The sequence below is a fragment of the Delphinapterus leucas genome, chromosome 9 (genome assembly GCF_059928025.1).
Source record: "Delphinapterus leucas isolate spDelLeu-1000000601 "Yukka" chromosome 9, BTC_Dleu_Yukka2, whole genome shotgun sequence".
Lineage (NCBI taxonomy): Eukaryota > Metazoa > Chordata > Mammalia > Artiodactyla > Monodontidae > Delphinapterus > Delphinapterus leucas.
In genome coordinates this window covers 70,255,772-70,276,515 of record NC_143137.1, presented here as the reverse complement: position 1 = coordinate 70,276,515, position 20,744 = coordinate 70,255,772, and the positions used below count along the sequence as shown (strand labels likewise).

The following is a 20,744-nucleotide window of genomic DNA, read 5'->3' as shown; positions in this document are numbered from 1 at the left end:
ATAACTCTTAGATTATAGAACTAGAGTCATAAAAACCTTTGTTCCTTTACATTTACAGAATGTTTATCTTGACTAATCCCTGTTCTCTTAGTCTGTACGTCCGTTTCTTCCTCAGGGTCCAGTTGTCCAATCATGTGACTGTTCAAAGTCTTTCATCCCACTTACCGATAATACTTTTTTCCCCTCTTACCCAGATACTCTTGTTCTGTTTTATTTTGTTTTTAGTTGCATCACTCCCTTATTATACTGTTCTGGAAATAGGATTTAGTACAGTTATGCTCAAAATGAGCACTGGGCCAAGTGGCAGTGCCAAACAACTGGAACATGATTCGGAAATCTGACACAGTGAAAGACATGCTTGGACATGATCAAGAGGCAATTTATGGCCATAAAACAATAAGGCAGGGGAGGGGTTCTGAAACATACAACAGGGTGAAGTCCTATACCTTAGGAGTCAGGGAGCTTATCTCATATTGGTGTAAGGAATAGTTTGTTTTCTGTTAACCACCACTAAAATCCCCGGAAGGTTTTTGTTGTTGGTATTTTTAATATTAATATTTATATATAAATAATATATGAAATATATATAATATGTACAAATATAGACACAACATATATGTATTATATATATATATTTTGTAAAAGTAAATGCAACACTTAAACATTCAGGATTGATCCTAATCTTCTGGAGCAAGTTCCTCTGGTGTAATGGAGGAAATGTTTGTTTGAATCACCATGCAGGTTACATTCATCTTCTACTGGAATAGCTAGAGCTTCCCAGACAGTCACATGACTATAAAATAGTACAAGATTAGCTTTTGGGAACACAAATAAGCTCTCTTGTTCCTCCTCATTGGTGACATCTTAGCATGGTTCTTGCCTATCTTCTACTCAAGCAGGGCCTTAGTAATAAACAAAGCACTAGCAAAAAGTCCCAGAGTTACTTCCTGTCCACCCTCTTGAATAAGTCTTCCCTTGGCTTGGACTGAGGACCCTTTGCCCCATAGGTGCTGTTCTGACTAGATTGTGTGAAGGAAATGGGAGCAGGAGACAAAATGGCTAAAAGAAAATTGGGAGCCACTGATCCCCATCTGGAGCTACAACTTAAGATGCCCACAGACATGTGCAGGGAAGAGGTGCAGAGGAATGGGGTGGGAGGGGGGTGTCCTTGGGAAAGTAGGCTGCTTGCTTGCCTTCACTTCTTGGCCTTGCCCTGGGTAGCCATAGCCTCCATGACTTCACACATGGGCTCTTCATTTCCCAGGAACTCCATGGGCTTCTTGTCCAGTTCATAGACAGTGGGACTACCAGTGGGCAGGTGCAGCTCCACAGTAGCCTCTTCAGAGAGACCTTCCAGAGGGTTGACAGTGCCCTGAAGGCTATTGCCGTGGGCTGTATTCAGTACCCCCATCCCCTCCTCCATCTGGGGAACTATTTTTTCATTCCAAAAGGGCAGAGCTCTGGCAATAGTGTCCTTCAGACTCTCACAGGAGGGTAGCTGATCTTCAGTGAGGTCTGCATACCTCAGTCTTTATTGATGTTGCTGTAGAAGGATGGTTGAGCTTCATAAGAGGTGATAGGACATAATAGCATGTCCAGATCTTTACTTGGGTTTCATCATGCTTGGCAGCAGTTTCTGCTTTATTGAAGTCAAGTCCTCACTACTGGCGGCCACACTTGGTCATTGGCATCCAGTGCTGTCCAGAAGATCCAAATGGCTTTCTTCTGCACCGTGGTGAAGCAGATGTCAAACTCCTAGCCAGCATCTTGTAGCACCTGCATGTGGTGCTTCACCTCCTCACGCCTCCTGGGCTCATGTTGGCTTTGCTCCAGCCACTGAAGCTGTTCTACAGCTTTTCCTGTGTGGGATCAGCACCACCTTGTAGGTGGCCATGGCGGCGGTTCCCGGTGCAGCGTAGACTGGGGCTCACTGAGATGCCAAGGTCATGACCCCAGATATTCTGTTTTATTCAAACGCTCTGAAAATAGTTCAGCATAACTGCTCACTTTTGGCACATACCTAGCGGGGTCATCTTAGAGGAAGAAGAAACCAAAGGAGCATAAGTCAGTGGAGAATACGTATTCAGTTTATTTGTTTACTTTCAGAAGAGAAGTGTATTTTAATGAGTTTCCTTTAAGAAACTTTTCTGAGGTATACAAAAATTCTCACTTTACAAACACCCCTTACATACTGCCTCCCATATGACAAAATATTTTGGTCTATATCCTTGTATTTAAACTGCTTGATTTTGCGGAGGGCATTTCATATGCAGAAATTATTTATTTTTGAAAGAAAGGATTCTATCTTTGGGCGAATTTGCAATCTTTTTTTTTTCTTAAATAAAAGTTTGCTACCCAGTACACAGAGTGATTTTCCTATGAGCCTGTGGCCTCAAGGCAGGAGGCTGCATTGCTATGCCAGGAGTACACTGTCTAATCTGAAGGTATTATTCTCCAACCAACCCCTCTTCTTCCCTAATTAGGTTCTTGAAATATACTTTTGTACTTCTGAGAGTCTTGGAGAATAGAGCTTTGCCCTAGGGCTGTTACTTTGTTTCCATCTCTGTTCACATAGATATTTCTAGCTCATGCTGCCCTGTCAAGACTTTTTCTTCTATAATTCAGTTGATCTTAAGCTTTAGAGTGTGAGGTGAGTTCCTCAGCCTGAGATCACTGAGGAGGCCTACAGTAAGTTTCATGGTTTGAATTTTAACCTTACTTAGGTAGATTTGAGCTCCTTCTCCCTTATGATTAACAGCAAACATTGTAAAGTAGCCAGCCATAATTAGGAGTGTAGACTTAACTGTGGAACACAGAAAATATAATAAAGTATAATCAAAGAAGTCAGAAATTGGATTTTATCTCCTTATTTCATATATGTAACATTATTGTGTTAGGTATTTTTTAAGATCATTCTTTTGAATCGGTCATTCACTGCTTTTTATGGTAACACCATCCTAATGATGTTTTTCTCCCTTTGGAAGAGTGGGAATAAGAAGAGTTCATTATTCTTGTGTCAGCTTAAGAGTATATGAAAATATAAAAAATTTTAGACCTAGAAAGAACTTTGAACTAGTAATTGGAAGACTTGAGTTTGTATCCTGCTCTACCATTTAGCCGCAGTACTGTGAGCAAGTATTAAAAAATTTTTTGGATCTTGGTTTTTCTCACATGTGAAATAAGCCTAATAATAAATACCTGCCCAGTACTGCATTCCTCACAGGGTTATTGTCACGATCAAATTCATCTATTCATTCAACTAATATTTTGTGTCTACTTTGTACCAGCCAGGTGCTGCGGATACAGCAATGAATAAAGCAAAATCCCTGCTCAGTGGAATGTAATGAAAATAGTCCTTGTGAAAATGTTTCCAAAGTTGTGAAGGAATTTAGAAGTTTTAAGTTTTTATGCCGTCCAACATCCATAATTTCACAGACAAGGAAGCTAAATTCCAGAAAGATTAAGCGATTAGTGTAGGATTATCTGTTGAGTTGGGGGCAGAGCGAGAATTAGAATCAGATTGTTCTTAATAGTATTCTTTCCTCCACTTGCTACCAGATATATTATGATCTAGATTATTCATCTTAGTTTCTCCCACCTTTCTTTCGTATCATTGCAATGCTTTCCCTGTTTTTGATCTTATAACCACCTTTTCTTTAAACTTCCTGTCGTAAGTTTTTTTTTCCCCCTTCTCTAATATTCTGTGCTTTCAAGCTAAGTATTTGGGTGATTACAGGAAGAGCCAGGTTTCTTCCATACTAGACTGATATGAATTTATATCTTTGCTTGTTCATTGGTCTTAAGTTTTTGGGCAAATTAATCAGCCTCTCTTGAGCTTTAGTTTCCTTATTTGTAAAGAGCTGATAATAAGCTACTTTTGAGGCTGCTTTCAGGTTAAAAAACAGTATGATGTAAAACCTGTAGCATACAGTAAAGCTCAGTTATTGTTTGTGCCTTTTCTGTGAATGACTTTATTTTTGTCCTTCATTGGCTTTTTCTGTTACTACTAAAATGTATGTCTTCACAGAGGCTCCTTGACTATTTCCAATGTGAATATCAAGAAAATTAAGCCTGGTTATAATCTCTCAAATACTTTAAAAATTCTTATTCTTGTCTGCTGTGCACTGTGAAGCATAAGTTATCACTTCTCTCCTTCAAATTACAATCTTGCATAGGGCTCTTAACCAACAGCCCATGAAGCCCTGAAGATGTATGCAAAATTGTCTGTTATTTTTCCTATTGAGTGATTCCATAGATTTTATTTTCAAAAAGGGCCTATGAACCCAGAAAAGATTTAGAACCACCAAATTCTAGTGTTCATATTTATTCATCAGCTTGGGGAAACAATTACAGAACATCAACATAAAACAAAATACTCATTTTGAGATATAACAGGAAGAAAAGGATATACTTAGAGTGTGAAGTTCTGGTTTTGAGCTTTAGCTCTATTATTTATTAAGCTCTATGGCCTTGAATGGGTAAAAACCATAAATTCTTTGAGTCTAGTGATAACCTATGTCTGCTTATCAGGTTGTTGTTAGGGTTAAATGACATCGAATGTGAGAGAGTACTTTGTAATGATAACACCTCATACTAACATTAGTACCTGTTATTCTAGTAACAGTTTAGGGAAGGAAACCTTCCCATAGCACTTGAGTTCTCTGTGGAGCCTGGGCATAAATTAGGCTGGAGCTTTAGCAGATGAATCTGTGATAACCCATGTATTTTTATTCTCTCTTCAAATAAGATAGTATGATATAGGATAGAAAGCCCTGGGAGATTTGTATTATAATTCTACCTGTACCATTAAGTTACAATGTACTTAAAATAACATTTCTTAACAACTCTGTACAGCAGTGATGCAGAACTTGTAGCACACTCTGAGTTGTGAGGGGCAAAGGAGATGATGTGCATGAAATATTTCATAAAGTATTTGTCAACCAATAAATGACTTTTTGAGCCAGTTATTTGACTTTCTGTGCCTAAATCTCTGCATCAGTAAAATGGGGTAATTTTCTCATAGGATTGTTGTAATGATTATATGGGGGAAAAATGCATGTAAAACATCATAGGATCTGGCACATAGTATGTGTTCAGTGAATGTTAACTTCTTTGTTATTATTGTTGTTTTTGTTATTTGTTACATTCCTAGGATATATACACAGATTCTTTGACCTTGTCTTCTTAGCTCTATTTTTTTTTTTTGAGGGGGAAGGGAAAGGGAGACAAAATTAAAGCACATGAAATGGAGAGAAATAAAGTGGTGATTTGTGTGGCATTTAGAGGATTTCATCTAGAGATAGAATGGACCAGAGTCACTGATGAAGACCTCATGTGGATTGAGGCCAAAACTGGACTTCAAGAATGGGTGTATTGAGATGGAGAGGGAGGGATAAAGGACATGTTAGGCAAAAGGAATAATCTGAGCACAGTTCTCAGAAGGGGGATAAGGTTAGTATATGAGGAGGTACAAGTGAACAAGGAACCTTGTTGTTCTCAAAAGTGAAATGTGGTTACTAACTCTACACATGTTTCCCTGAACCCTAGGGTTAGTGGAAAGGAGATATATTCTAATGCTACTGTGTTCCTTCCTGAAGGGTTTTCCCATGGTGTAAGGACATAGGAAATGTAGGTTCTGAGATTCAGTGGTTCTGATGCTGATGGTATCACTGTTCCTGGAATGACAGGGGGTTTTGCTACTGAACTCAGGTCCCACTGCTCGCTGCTTGAGAGACAAATTTTGGTTGGAAAGGAAAGCTTGTTTTATTCAGGAAGCTGGCAACCCGGGGAGAAGGTGGACTCATGTCCAGAAGTCAACTCCCCATTGCTGATCAGGGGGCAAGAGCTTTTAAAAGGGAGTTTCAGGGGTGTATAGGCAGAGGGAGGGGGCTTTGTGCAGAGCAGCTTAGTAAGCTCTGATAGTCATCTTGAAATTGGTCATGAGGTGGTCTGATTAGCATCATCATGATTGCTTTAAGTACAGTGAATCTTCAGTTCCAGGGTCAGTTTGTTCCCATTTCCTTGAGGTCAGTTCTTAGAATTGTGTAAGATGGAGCAGCTTATGTCAGGGCTACAGTCTGGTCATCAAGTAGTTAACTTTTTCCACCTGGTGGGGGTTTTAATATCTGTAAAACAGCTCAGAGGATATGGCTCAATATTATCTGTAGCCCTTGAGGAGGAACTAAAGGTCCTTGACTTTAAGGACTGAACTATTATTATTTTGTCCTGTTTGACTATTTTCCTTTGTTTCTGTATTTTCTCATTTCTTTGATTAAATTTATTCTTTGCCTGAAGTTTTTCTACAGACAAGAGGCAGGTGGAAGACATGGTGGTGGTGGTGGGATCTGTCTAGGGAAGGTCCCAAGGGTCCTGCTTGATTTTAGTTTGTTTTCCATTTTTCTCACTCCCTTTTGCCATAGAAATGTAAATCGTATGTTCCTAGACTTGTCCAAAAGGCAAGTACAATAATGGGCAGTAATGGACATTTGCAAGAGTGAAGTTTTATACTATTGTCATTTTATATTCTTTGCCATTTGAAAACTTAGCTCAAAAGAGATGTTAATCAGAAAGATGCAGAAAGAATTAGGAACCATCTAAATATTTAAAAGGGGAGAAAAAGTTAAAGCTTTTATATCTATAGAATAGACCAGGGGTGGTTAACTGTATATTTTTATAATTCATATATTGTACAGTTCACCCACTTAAAGTCATTGGCTTTCAGTATATTCACAGAGTTGTGCAGCCTTCATCACAGTCAATTTAAGAAGTTTTAAAAAAAAATAAATTTATTTAATTAATTAATTTATTTTTGACTGTGTTGGGTCTTCGTTGCTGCGCACAGGCTTTATCTAGTTGCGGTGAGCCGGGGCTACTCTTCCTTGCAGTGTGCAGGCTTCTCATAGCAGTGGCTTCTCTTGCTGCAGAGCATGGGCTCTAGGCATGGCGGGCTTCAGTAGTTGCAGCACGTGGGCTCAGTAGTTGTGGCTTGTGGGCTCTAGAGCACAGGCTCAGTAGTTGCGGCTCATGGACTTAGTTGCTCCGTGCCATGTGGGATCTTCCTGGACCAGGGATCGAGCCCGTGTCCCCTGCATTGGCAGGTGGATCCTCAACCACTGCACCACCAAGGAAGCCCTAAGAACATTTTAATGACCCCACAAGGGGACCTGATATCCGCTATCAGTCTCTCCCCATATCCCCCACAAAGCTTCTAGCTCTGGGCAGTCAATTATATACTTTTTCTCTCTATGCATTTGGACATTTTACATGAATGAAATAATACAATATGTGGTCTTTAGTGACTGGCTTCTTTCACTTAGCGTAATGTTTTCAAGGTTCATCCTTGTTGTAGCATATATTATTACTTATTGCTTCTTATTGCTGAATAATTTTCCATTGTATGGATACACCACAGTTTGTTTATCCATTCATCAGTTGGCAGACAGTAGGGTTGCTTCTATCTTTTGGATTTTATAAAGAATGCTACTATGAGCACTCATGTACATGTTTTTGTGTGGACTTAATGTTCTCATTTCTTTTAGATGTGCACCTAGGAGTAGAGTTTCTGGTCATATGGTAACTTAGTTTAACCTTTAGAGGAACTGCAAACTTTTAAAAAGTGGCTACACATTACCACCAACAATGTATGAGGGTTCCAGTTTCTCCACATCCTTTCCTGTACTTGTTATTGTCTGTCTTTTTGATTATATCCATCCTAGTGGGTGTGAAGCGGTATTTCATGATGGTTTTGATTTGCATTTCCTTGATAGCTAACGATGTCGAACATCTTTTCATGTGCAAATTAGTCATTTGTATATAGAGAATGTCTGTCAGATCTTTTCCCTATTTTAAAATTAGGCTATTTGTCATTTTATTATTGAGTGTACTGTACTGCTGCCTGGTTTTGTAAGTACAGTTTTATTGGACAGTTGTACTCATTTGTTTGCATTTTGTCGATGGCTGCTTTTGCGCTACAGTGACAGAGTTGACTGAGATGATGTGGCCTGCAAAACCTAAAACAGTTGCTAATTGGCTGTTTTAGAGAAAGAGTTTGCTGACCCCTGGAATACATAGATTTGCATACATTAAAATATTATGTAGTATTAACGAAGTAGGAAATACATTAGAATAAAAAGCACACAAAGTAGTGTACACTATATGATTTTAGCTGTGTAAAAAATTGTAAGTATGTGAGCATAGCAAAGAGACTAAAAGAAAAACACTAAAATATTAACAGTGATCTCTGGATTGTGGATTTAAGGCTAATTTATAGCTGATACAGAAAATCTAAAGAAGGAAATTACATTTTACAAAACGGGCATGTATTATTCTTATAGCCCAAGACAGAAACATTTGTTGCTCAGCAATAAAAATATCTAGGATGACTTTGCAACTAAATTCCTTTTCCTGTTTCTCTGTTTTTTATATTCTTGCGAACACATAAATAAAAGAAACTTTTTCAGCTGTAGATGACATGTTTTGTATAGGTAGCCACTGAATCTTTATTTCCTTGGGAAGTTATCTTGAAACTAATGCTTAAGTATAGTGTTTTGTACATGATAAGGTAGTGAATACTCAATAAATTATTGTTAATCGAGTTTCCATTTATGACTTCCTTGGTAATTTTTCTCCACAAAATTTAATATATATTTCACTGTTGGGTCTAGGAATTTTTCATTTATCAGGTAAATTTTACTGAAAACCTTATTTATTAAAATACTTAATAGCATGAATTTAATATTTAATACTTAACATTATACTTAAGAAGATTCACACTTAGCCCCAGGTTATTTTTTTTCTTTTCCTGTAGCTTGATTAAGGCTTCCAGCTCTGTGTTCTTTATACTCAACCCTAAAATAGAGTGTGCTTCATGTGTGTTCCTCTATCTAAGTTTTTCTTTATATTTGAAGATCCAAGTTCTTTAAAAGTTATGCATCCTTGACCTCTTTGAAGCATTGAGGCACAGGATGTAGAACTGGATGGATTTCTTAGGTGGAGTTATAGTTCACTAAATACCATTTCCTTTACTATGGTTATATAAAACTGCATGCCTAAATTTTTCTCCATTTCTACCAATTTGTTTATAACATTTATGAGTCAGAAGGTTGTTAAGGTATAGCAGAGAAAACACCAGATTGAAAGTTAGGAACCCTGTTTTTGTTTTTGTTTTTTTTTTTTTAAACAAAGCCTTGATCTCAATAACTATATAATCTAGAATAAGTAATTTAAGTTTTGGCTCTGTAATTATAGGGGTTTGTGGTAATTATTTCAGATCTCTTTCAGTTCTAAAAGACTGAGATTCCCTGGTATGGTTGGTACTAATCTTGATTTGTTTGTTTTCACTCATACTTCCTCTTCAAAACACTCACTCACATTCTCTATCATACCCCACATTTTGAATACCATTTGGGGAGTTATTTTTTATAGTGTGTGGCTAATTAGATTTAATTTACTTTGGGATTAAAGTACTCCTCTAGTCTGTTGTTTTACTGATAGTAGATCTTAGAGTGGGGTGATGATAAACTTTATTTAAACCTTTTATTGTATTTCTGCATGGTCAGAAAGGATACAAGACTTAAACGTGAAAGATATTTACTAGACCAGTCTTTTCTCTGTAGTTAAAAGTCTTGTATCAGTGAAACTTTAAAAATTTTTATTTGATTATCCAAACTAGTACTATTCTGTACTGAATACTGAAAACAATAAATTTGTAGTTTTATAAGTCGACTACTTTAAGTTTTGTGAAGTGTAAATACTCCCACCATGGTTGATTTTAAGCTGTCAGTACAAAGTCACTGAATGTGGAGTTAGGAGAGAGATGTGCACATTTGGCTCTCCCACTCAGCATACAACAGTGCAGCCAAGGGAAGGGAGCAGACAGGTTAGCAGCCATGAAGTAATGAAAGTTGTTACCTCGTGTGGTTGCTAATTTAGCTCCCATGAAAGAGTAATTCTCCATATATTTTTAAGAATTATGGTATAGAGTAATAGTAAATTTAATGTAAGTTCAGTTTCATTATTTTATACTCAGTCCTTATAACTACCTCCTTAAAGTAGATTTTAAAAGGGAAACAAAGGTGCTCTAGGGAGGTGGTTATGGTAACGTGAAGTATTTATAATATGAGCAAATTGAGACTGGAAGAAGGGGAAATCTTTTAATGGATTTAGGAGCAAGTTTACAATTCTCTGCTTTTAAAATATTGCTCAAATTCAATTTTAGGCTGAAGCTTTTGACGCTAACAACGTACTCCCTCAAGGACTCTTGAAGGATGGAAACATGTAAAGGTTTATGTATTTTAAAGAGTATATCCTTTATAATAGTGAAGTCTGAGGGGGAAGTTACTGTCTGATTCCGTGACTCAAGGAAGGAATTTTTTCTTTCACAGATAGGACACCCACTTTCAGCAAAAGACGTCTGAGTCAGTGATCTAAAAATCCTCTAGTGGAATAAAACTTCTCAAAATGTCTTCAAAGATGCTTGTCAAAATCTACCCAGAAAAACTAGGAATCATTAGTATAGGAATTTTACTATACTGATGATTTTTTTTAAATGTCTGAATTTTGTAATTAGAAGGTAAAAGACCTCATATAGGAGATTAATACATATTATTGTAATTTTATGCAGTTGGTTATTATATCACCTTTATTGATTAATACACATTTAAAAAGTCTTTATATATGCATGTGTGTGTGTGTATATATATACACACACATACATATACGTACATACATACTATGCAGATACAGTGTCATTCTTTTTTTATTTAATTAGTTAATTAATTAATTTATTTATTGGCCGCACCACACGGCACGTGGGATCTTTAGCTCCCCAACCAGGGATCGAACGCATGCCCCCTGCATTGGAAGTGCAGAGTCTTAACCACTGGGACCGCCAGGGAGGTCCCTACTGTGTCATTCTCACTGTTTTAAAATAAGGTCTTAGTAGTCATTTCTGTGAAAAAATAATACAGCATCAGGAATGTAACATTTGTTATAGGATTGTTTCTGTGGGAAAATCAGTTTTTATTTTTATCGTTTTGACATAAAGGACCTTTTCCAGGGCAGTATTCTGCCCAGTGTGTGAAGATTGCCTCTATTGCCAAATGGTCACCCACTTCTTTAGTTCGGCAGGTCTACATGATGACTCTTGCATAGGCCATGCTCATATCCCTCTTTTGTCTGTTCCTATATCCTTCTTTACCCCATTTAAATACTAGTCATTCATCAAAATATGTTTGTAGTGTGGCCTCTTTAATTAATCCTTTTTGACTTATGACATAGCACTTAACTAACTTCTACTTATTTCTGTGTGTGGGTATCATCAAAAAAAATTGTAAGCTATTTTTGGAATGGTACCAATTCTGTACTACTGTAATAGAAATTCTCTTTAGTTAACCAGTTATTCTCCATTCCCTTTGTAAGACATACTGACTCATGCCCTTAGCATTAAAGCTAGGCTAATAGGCTACATTCTAGTACTTCTGTCCACTTCTGTCCCTACCTTTTGACTTTTAAACTTATCAGAAGTTAGTTGTCGATTCCTGGGCACAGAAAATCTGATATAATTGTTTTGTGGTATGAGCTGAGCATGGATGCTTTAGAGGAGGAAGACAATCGAGTGTGTTAAAAAAGGAAGTTGTATTTGTTTCTGAACCTGTGTACCCTGCTTATACTTTTTATTATAATCATATAATTTAATTTACTTCTACATAGATTAAAGAATATGAGTATGACAGGGTAGTTCCTATGAAAAAGAGGTCACTTGCTTTGGAATTTACTCAGCTAGTTGCTAAATAGATCACAGTAGGATTAGGTGTGTAAAAGACAACTATAAAATGTTGGTGAAAAGCCTTGAAAGACACTTATTCTGCATTTGGATTTGTTCACAGATGTCGTTAGTTGTTAATGCCATTTAAAAGAAACTGGAAACCATAACTTCCTCAATGTGAGAATGGTTTATTCAAGACAAAGGCCACATTAATAACACTTAGCAAAACATTAATCAAAAGGTCTTATCTTAGTCTTACACTGAAAGATTTATATGATTTAAGTTAAAATGAAATACATTCATGATTCCTTCTTTTGATCAAATATTTCGATTTACTTACCAGTTACCACTTTTCTATGTTGTGTTCCTGCACGCGCACGCGCGTGTGTGTGTGTGTGTGTGTGTGTTGGGATGGGTATGTAGTTAATCATAGGTTCTTAAAGCTGTAAGTGTCCCTAGAGAAAAACCATGGGCGGTGACGTGACTTGCTGAATTTCACAGCTAATGAAATGGTGTATCTTTTACTTGAATCAAGGACATGTATTCAGTCCAGTTCAGTCTTAGTTGATTTTGATGTGTTTTTTGTGTTACTGATGATGAGCTGTATACTGCTTAGAATAGATGGCCCCAGTGAAGCAATTTATGTAATCTCAGTCTCAGCCCACATATTTGGGACATTCATTGCCTTTTTTTGGCATTAGCATTAAGTAGCTTTGGGGTTTAGAGACGCAAAAAGAGCTTCTCAATATATGTCCTATTTCAGAACTTTAAGGAGTAAAGAAGCAGTTGCTGTATGTGGTTCATGTGGCCATTCTCCAAGCACCTATTAACAGTGCTCTGACCCTGAAAGAGAAATCAATAAATCAGTATGTATCAAGTGCCTCCAGTGTTTAACATATTATTTAGCCATTGGGGAACACCAGTAGTGAATAAAACATAGTGGAATAAAACAGACAAAATCCCTGACTTCCTGAGATTTTTCTCTCAGCAGTTGAATTATTTAACTGCAGGTTGTAAGTGCTATAAAAAGTGAAAAATGTGCTGTTATGAGAATATGTAACCAGAGATCCAGACCTAGTCTGAAGGAATAAAGCAAAGGGTGAGGGTCAACGAAGAGTGCCGTGTGGAATTGACATTTTAGGTGAACTCTAAAGTATAAGTGAGAATTGTCAAAGGAATGTGGGGGAGCGAAGGTAAATTTATGGAGAGTGGACAGGGTGAGCAAACTTGGCAGAGGGAATAGTCTGTCCAGAGGCATTGAGGTAAACACAGAACAGAAAAGGAAGGACAGTGGAACAAATGATGAGGAAGTAAGCAGGGTCCCAGCTATGTATGATCGGAGAGTCACTAAAGGGTTTTTACGGCTCTTGTTTTGTATTATCATATTTGTATTTTTAAAAAGATCAGTCTGGCTGCTGTATGGAAAATAGAATGGAGGGTAGACTAGAGTGGACGTGGGAGATCAATTAAAAGGCCCGGAATAAGATGATGGTGTTAGAGATGAAGATAAGGCATGCCAAATGTATCAGAGAGCTACACTCGGTAGTTTGACTTTTCCTTTTGTTCTTTAAATAAGACTTCATTGCTTATTTGCATTCCTAATTAACCATCGTAATTCTTACAAGCATTCTGTCAAGATATATAAGCTTCAGGGGCCTAATATAAATTGTATATTCTCAGGGTAGGGTTGAATATATCCCTTACTCTCTTGGTCATATAGGAAGTATGCTCTCATTTTTAAATTCAGGAAGTGAAAGCCTCTAAGTAATAATAAAATGAAAGTGTAGATAATAGGATTCATTGTGTAATAATCCAGGTGTTTTTACTAGGAGTCATGTGGGGGAATATTTTAAACAAAGTGAAAAAGAGCCTTAACTGTAGGCATGATTTAAGAATAAATAATATTAAGAGCTCTAATATAAAACTACCTGTGGATCAATAGAAGGAAGTGTGGCTTTCAAATTTTAAGACAAATACTACTAGAAATTGTTAGTAGATATTTTCCTAATTATGTAAATGAGAAGTCATGTACTACTGTTGTTCTTATCTTCCTAACCTAGAACAGTTCCTTTGAGTTGAGATTTATAATAGATTTGCATGTATTCAGGGTAAATGAGTCAAGCAGAGGGAAAATGATGACCTTGGATAGAGAATATGAAATACTGTGTTCCCTGTTTTCCCCACCCTCAATATATTTGCATATTGAAAGTAGAAATCTGTATTTAATACTTAAAATAATTTTCATGTATTTGCATTACTTGTTAACTTTCAGTCATTTTAAATGTCATTACATCCTCCATAATGAATTGAGATAGGTTTTAAAATGCCTTCTAAAATTAATAAATTTTGTTTTGTTTGAAAATTTCAGTAAATTCTATAAATAGCACTGTACCATGAAACAGAACATATGTAATTTGAAAGATTATGTATTCTGCTTTCTTCTAAATTTGGTAAATTTTGTTCTTATAAAATTTTCAGGTTTGGATGATTTTGTACAAATATTCATGTAAAGAGTTTTGAAAGATGCTTACACAGATTGTGCTTTTCTTTTTAAAATAAGGGCAAAAAGAGACTCTAGAGACCTCTAGGTTTAAGTTTTTATTTTAGGTTTTATGTTGAGACTGAATATTGTTACCAAGTTTAGTGTATGCTTATATACATGGCTCTTACATTCTGAGTAATGGTAACTCCTCAGATCCCAGAGCTCAGGTTACATTTATTTTTGTTAAATTGTTTGTATTCATGTACTTATAATTTACTCTTTCTTTCCATGTATATAACAAAATCATAATTGTGCATTAGAAATTATGAGTGTTAATAATTTATGTTTTTGTTTGAAAATAGCCATCTGTTATATTCCTCAATGCCATTACCACATTTAAAAGTTTTTTCTCAAAAGACAGTAATCAAGTCAACTTATTCACTAGCTTCTTTATTATACAGGTATGGTGAATTAGCATAATGAATTATGGTAACTTTTTTTTGCTCCCCCATTGTCTAGCATCTTCATGAGTAGCCTCTTTATCTTCTGTTCATTTGGTATGTTCCTAAAGGGGTGAATTAATTTTAGTGCTAACTTAAGGAAAATAGCATTGAATAACATGTTTGTTTAAAAATATCACTTAATCCAAGGAGATGTATAATCTGGGTTTATCTGTTATATTTGTTATCTGTTTCACTGGTTTACTAAATTAGTGATGTTTGTTGAGGTCTGTTGCTTTAGAGATAAGAGTACTAGGTAACTTAATAAACTCAGTAATCACCTTTTTCATGGGTAAGTGTGGTATTTTACATTACTCTTTAAACCATTTCCATGTGACTATAGTTATTTCAAATAGTTAAGTTTTTAAGTGTTTGTATATGCAAACAGAAACCAGTCAGGCTCATACCAAAGATATTTGGTTCAAAACTTGGACCGTATAACTAAAAGAAAGAATGTGGAGAATTCAGAAAGGGTTCAGAAGGAACCAAGAAATATCTCAACTGCTCTTTTAAAAGCAAGCAAAAACATTCTGAATTCCTAATATATTGTTATGTCTGGGATGAGAAATTGCATAATATACCTGTTGTTTTTTCTCTTATTTATTTTAAGCATTTAGATAGTACTTTTAAGCTTTGGCACATAAAATACTTCAAAGAATATTGTTCGAGGGTTTAAGTAGATTTGATAAACTGGGTCTCTTGAAAGGGAATGCTAAGGTGTAATAATGGTTAAATGAGTAAAATCTCAGTATAAATAAATTCAGTCTCTTTTGATAATCATGTCTTTCAGTAGTCATTAAATAAACTTATTTTTTGATTAAAAAAAGCATTTATATAATGCTTTTATGTCATGTGTTTTTTGTAAGGTCAAAAGAAATAGACTGGCAACCTTATTTTACTACACGCATTGTAGATGATTTTGGCACACACCTACGAGTATTCAGAAAGGCTCAACAGAAGATAACAGAGAAAGATGATCAAGTAAAAGGTAATATCTTTATCCCCTTTGAAAATTCGGATTTTTAAATGTTTTTCTTTATTATTCTGTATGTCTTGAATTGTTCCTTCTTTGTCCAGGTACAGCAGAAGATCTTGTAGATACCTTCTTTGAAGTTGAAGTTGAAATGGAGAAGGACGTTTGCCGTGACCTAGTGTGCACATCTCCCAAAGATGAAGAAGGTTTTCTTTTCAGTTTAACTTTTTTGAGAACAGTAACTGTTCACATTGATTGGAGACAAGTTAGCAGAATCAGTGAACAAATATAAGTGTAAAATCTAAGAGTCACATTGGTTGGAGACAAGTTAGCAGAATCAGTGAACAAATATAAGTGTAAAAATCTAAGAGTGAAATTATTCTTACAGGACAGGCAGCATAGTAAAGACACTGCTACTATTCACTTTATTGTATTTTTTAACTCTTAAAAATAGTTTCCAGATTCTTTTTTCTTTTTTAAGGGTCATCTTTAAAATTTAAAGATGGCAATTAAAGAGTACCTCTTTCGTCATCTTTTAAAATACAGCAAACTGAAACATTATATAATTATAAATTTACTTTTTTTGATCTATAGTAATTTATCTTCCCCTTGAATTTATTATTTCTATTTCAAGAGTACACCTGTTACCCTGAATATTTCCTAAGGGAATGATTATAATATTTCAAATGAAATTTATAGGGTTGGATGTACTTTTCTTTTTGAGAGGTTAGACCCGATAAGCTTTAGCTGAGGATGTTGTCTTTTCCTAGTTTTACAACGACTAGGAGTCTGTGCTACTTGGCACATTTTTCTGATTAGCTGTTTATTGCATTGGCCAAAAAGTTCGTTCTGACCCAATAATTATATTCCCGGGAAGTGTCAGCATATGAACAATTCAGAAACGCATTTCTAGTTGTGGAAATTGTTTTCTTAGATTTTTAAAAATGTGCTCAGCTTTTTTATTTCTTTGCCTTCCTTCCCGCTTTTTCCCTTTTTCCTTCTTTCCTTTTTATATTTATTGTGCAATTCAGTTCTTAACTGCTACTTCATTAGCACTAATATGAAAGAACTAAATGTAAGAAATAGATATAATAATGTACAGTCCTTTTATGTAAATCAAGCCCTCCTCAATCAGTAAAATATTGGGTTGGCCAAAATGTTCGCTCGGGTTTTTCCATAATGTTACAGAAAAACCCAAACGAACATTTTGGCCAACCCAATAGAAGCGCATACTCTTCTTGTTATTACCTGCCAAGACAGTGGAAGTTCTTTCCTGAAAAAATAGTTACAAGTGTATTTTTAAATGTGCAAATAACTTTTAAGTATGCAAAGATGTGTGGTAGAAGTGTAGAATACATGGTACAACTAAAACTTTTTGGGGAAAACACTTTTGTAATTGAAGTTTCTCAACAATTCAAAATGTGGGTTAGAATTGGGCAGAATAAAAAATATGTATTCGTTTGATTAATGAATAGTTGCTGTTTGGAGAACAATAAAGAAATTTTTAGTGAATACTGATTACTAAGGTAATAAGCTGGTATAATCAGGCAACTGCTTATTTCTACCTTTATTTGTGTTTTATATCAAGAGTAGGTGGAGACTTCATATTTTCTAATGTTGTTATAGCTACTTCTTTTATTTCTAGGATTCCTAAGGGATTTGTGTGAGGTCTTATTATATTTATTGCTACCTCCTGGAGATTTCCAGAACAAGATCATGCGATACTTTGTCAGGGTAAGCCTAAGCTCATACAAAATACATGGCTGTAAAGAAACTTAGAGTAGTAATTATTAAAATTTTTGTCCCAGGACCCTGTTACACTCTTAAAAATTATCAAGGACCCCAAAGAGCTTCTGTTTATGTGGGCTTTATCTATCAATATTTATTGTATTGTAAATTAAAACTAAGAAATTTTGCAACACAAATACACAAGCCCACATTCCATTAATGGTATCATCACACCATCATGTTCCTTTTTGAAAATATCACTGTATGCTTGTCTCCCCCTACACCCCAGAGGTTCCTGGACAACACCTTGAAAACTGCCTGAGTTAGAGTTAGATACTTGGATTTTGGGTTATAACAAAGATATGTTTTAAATTTTCTTTAATATAGCTTCACCTATAAATTTACTTAAATTAGACTGACTAAAGTAACACTTCTGGATAGAAACTTTCAAAAAAACCTGGGTAGCTAAGATTCTACTTCTTGTCATTGGAAAATAAGTTAAGTCAGATGAGAACAGTAGTCTTGGACTCATTTATTCCCTGGGTATAAACCTTTGGAGTAAAATTCTTTGTACACATGTAAAGGAATAACATTTTGGCTTTGGCTACTGGTTGTGATTGAGAAGTGCTAGCTAATGCTAACATTAGCCCTTACCCTGGCTGAATGGGTAAAATTGAAATTTCTAATTTTTCTAAAAATGAAAGCTTATGATCTCTTTAGTCTACCATTCTGCAGAACAGATACACCGATTCCTAAGGTGTCTGTTGTTATTTAATGCTTGTTTGTTATTATTTAAGCAGTATCAATTTCCTAATAGCTCTCTAACTTGAGTTCAGTGTACTTCTCAGGTAGGGTAATGGTACTGTGAAGTGAGAAGAAAATGCTTGATTTTGATGGGAAGAGTCTGATAGATTATATATAGTGAAGACCAATCATTTGGGCTAGTCATTACCAAGGGAAGTAAATATCTGGCATGCCTATCACTAGATTCACACCTACCACTGAAGGAAGATACTGCTAATCAGTCATCATACTCATTCATGCTGATTATTTGGCAGCAGAGTCTTTGCCTGGTACTCCAGATAGCCACTGCTAGGCAGTATCTCAGCAGCATTTCACATGGCTGAAATGAAACTCTTGAAACTTTGTCTTTTCTTGGGTTCCACGTCATTACTGTCTTCTCTTTTTCTCCTCCTTCGGTCTCTTTTTTAGTCACCTCTATATGCTTTAATTCCTCTTCTTAACTTTTAAATATCCAAGTTGTTCAGTTCTTAGCCCTCTTCTTGCTCATCCATTCCTATGGCTTTAAACACCAGCCAAATGCTAATAAAAATTTATGTCTATAGGCCAGATTCCCTTCTGAGCTCTAGGCCCCTCTGACAGCTGCCCACTAAAATCACTATTTGATAGATTCACAGCCCTTTTAAACTTTAAATGCCCAAGATGGAAATCTTATTCTTGCCTCCAAATCCTGTCTACCTTTTATAAGTCTTTTCTTCATCCCAGTAATAACTATCCAGGAAATGTTTTAAATCTCAAGTCCTTTTAAAAGGCTTACAGTAAGACTGTGCATGATGTGGCTTTGTTTACCTCTCTGGCCTTCATGCCATGCCGTCACTATGTTCCAGCTACATTGGCTTCTCCAGAAGTGCCATTTCTCCCCAGCATAGGACTGTCTCGTACTCTTTTTCATCTGCTTAGAATGATTCTCCTTCTTCTCTTGGCTAAGTTGTATTTGTCCCACATATCTCACTTCCTCAGAAAGGCCTCCAATCTAAAAGCCCCCTCATAATTCCCATTAGTGTAGGTAAGTACTGTTTTCCTTCATAACATTTACCATATTTTAAAATGACAATTTGGTTGTTGCTTTTACTTGCTTGATGCCTCTTTCCCCCAGTAGAATCCTAAGTCCTATAAAGACAGGGACCATATTTTGTATTTGTCATGATTATGTACTTAGTGGTTATCACAGTACCTGCCACATAGCACATACCCAATCAGAGAATTGGGTTTAATGCCAAAGGAAACCTATTTGTCCTTCTTGCTGGCTGTGGTGGACATGCTGTTGCTGCTCCTTAAAGATTAAATTGACTTTTAGGAGACAGGAATGAAGATGAGTCTTGTTACATGGGGTTATAGTTTAAAATAAGTAGGACTGTTTAAAGAGCAAATATGTTTTGCCATAGATTGTTCTTTTAGACCAATATTTTATTTATTTTTGCTTGAGTCTAATTGAGTTGAGTATAATTGTTAGAGCACTGCAATCAGTTTGTTTTTCTTTTAACTTGATAGTTCTTTATCAGTTTTCTTTTGTTGATAATTAAATCTAGGTTTCCCCAAAAGACATTTTGTTCAGATTAAATAACAGTTTAGAGAGTTCTTAGTTCTTTCCTTTATATGATGGATCCTTTGTATGGATTGTACAGATCACAGTATTTGACTGAGATAATTGCTGTTTAATTGCTACTCCTTTCTTCCATTACCGTGTTTTATTGATTTAGAGATTCATGGCCTCAATGACTCTATCTTTTGAGCCTTCATATTTGGCAGCTGGTGCTTGTCTTAAAGTATATGAAAATTATCTGGAAATTGCTACATATTTTGGAATATTTAGAGCTCTCACTAGAACCTGTAGAGGAATTGTTGAGTCATATGATTACATCTTGACTAACCAAACCCTTTCATGAGGCAGATTAGGAGATCAGTGTAGTTTTCTGAGCTATATTGACTGTTTGCATTAACTAATAAGAAGCACTAGATTTATTCAAAAATTTTGTCCACATGTTTTTTTCTCTCACTTTGAAAAGAAACTTTCAAAAAATACTTGTTTGTGAATTTTCTTCTTACAAAGTACATTTTAAAATGTGAGCTTCTGTGGTCAGAGACATAATTTGAAGGAAGGGATTCTATAAATAAATATAATCTTTAAGAAGTTAGAGTTAAAGCTAACCTTGAAAGAATAAGCAATTTCTTCTACTTTGAGACTGTACGGTGTCTCAAAAGAGATTTCAGAAAGTTACTGGAGGCTCCATTAGTGCCTTTTGGAAATACGAATTCATCGTGGGGGAAACGTTGTCAAAAGACTTGTACAACTTACAAAAGTAGAATTTAAATAACGTATTTCTTTAAAGGAAAATAAAGTGAAGGCTACCTTCTATGAACTTACACCAGAAAATGGCACAGATAAATTAGAGATCTGGAAAGGAATAAGTAAATAAATTGGTCCTTTACTTAGAAAAGTGAAACATCCTGTTAAACTTGTAGCTATTTAGCCTCTCCAGTATTCCTAAGAAATGA

The 20,744-nt window shown here is 35.7% G+C and overlaps 1 protein-coding gene and 1 pseudogene across 3 annotated transcripts in view; one reads left to right on the top strand and one right to left on the bottom strand.

Moving 5' to 3' along the window:
• Positions 1-20,744, top strand: part of SNX13 (sorting nexin 13) — a 141,151-nt gene that overhangs the window by 48,134 nt on the left and 72,273 nt on the right. For all 3 annotated transcript variants that reach the window (XM_022587589.3, XM_022587582.3, XM_089917693.1), the window contains exons 6-8: positions 15,613-15,734; positions 15,824-15,925; positions 17,365-17,453. In XM_022587589.3, coding sequence (XP_022443297.2) covers positions 15,613-15,734; positions 15,824-15,925; positions 17,365-17,453 — 313 coding nt within the window. The remainder of the gene's footprint in view (positions 1-15,612; positions 15,735-15,823; positions 15,926-17,364; positions 17,454-20,744) is intronic.
• Positions 958-2,792, bottom strand: LOC115801719 (phosphoglycerate mutase 1-like; annotated as a pseudogene).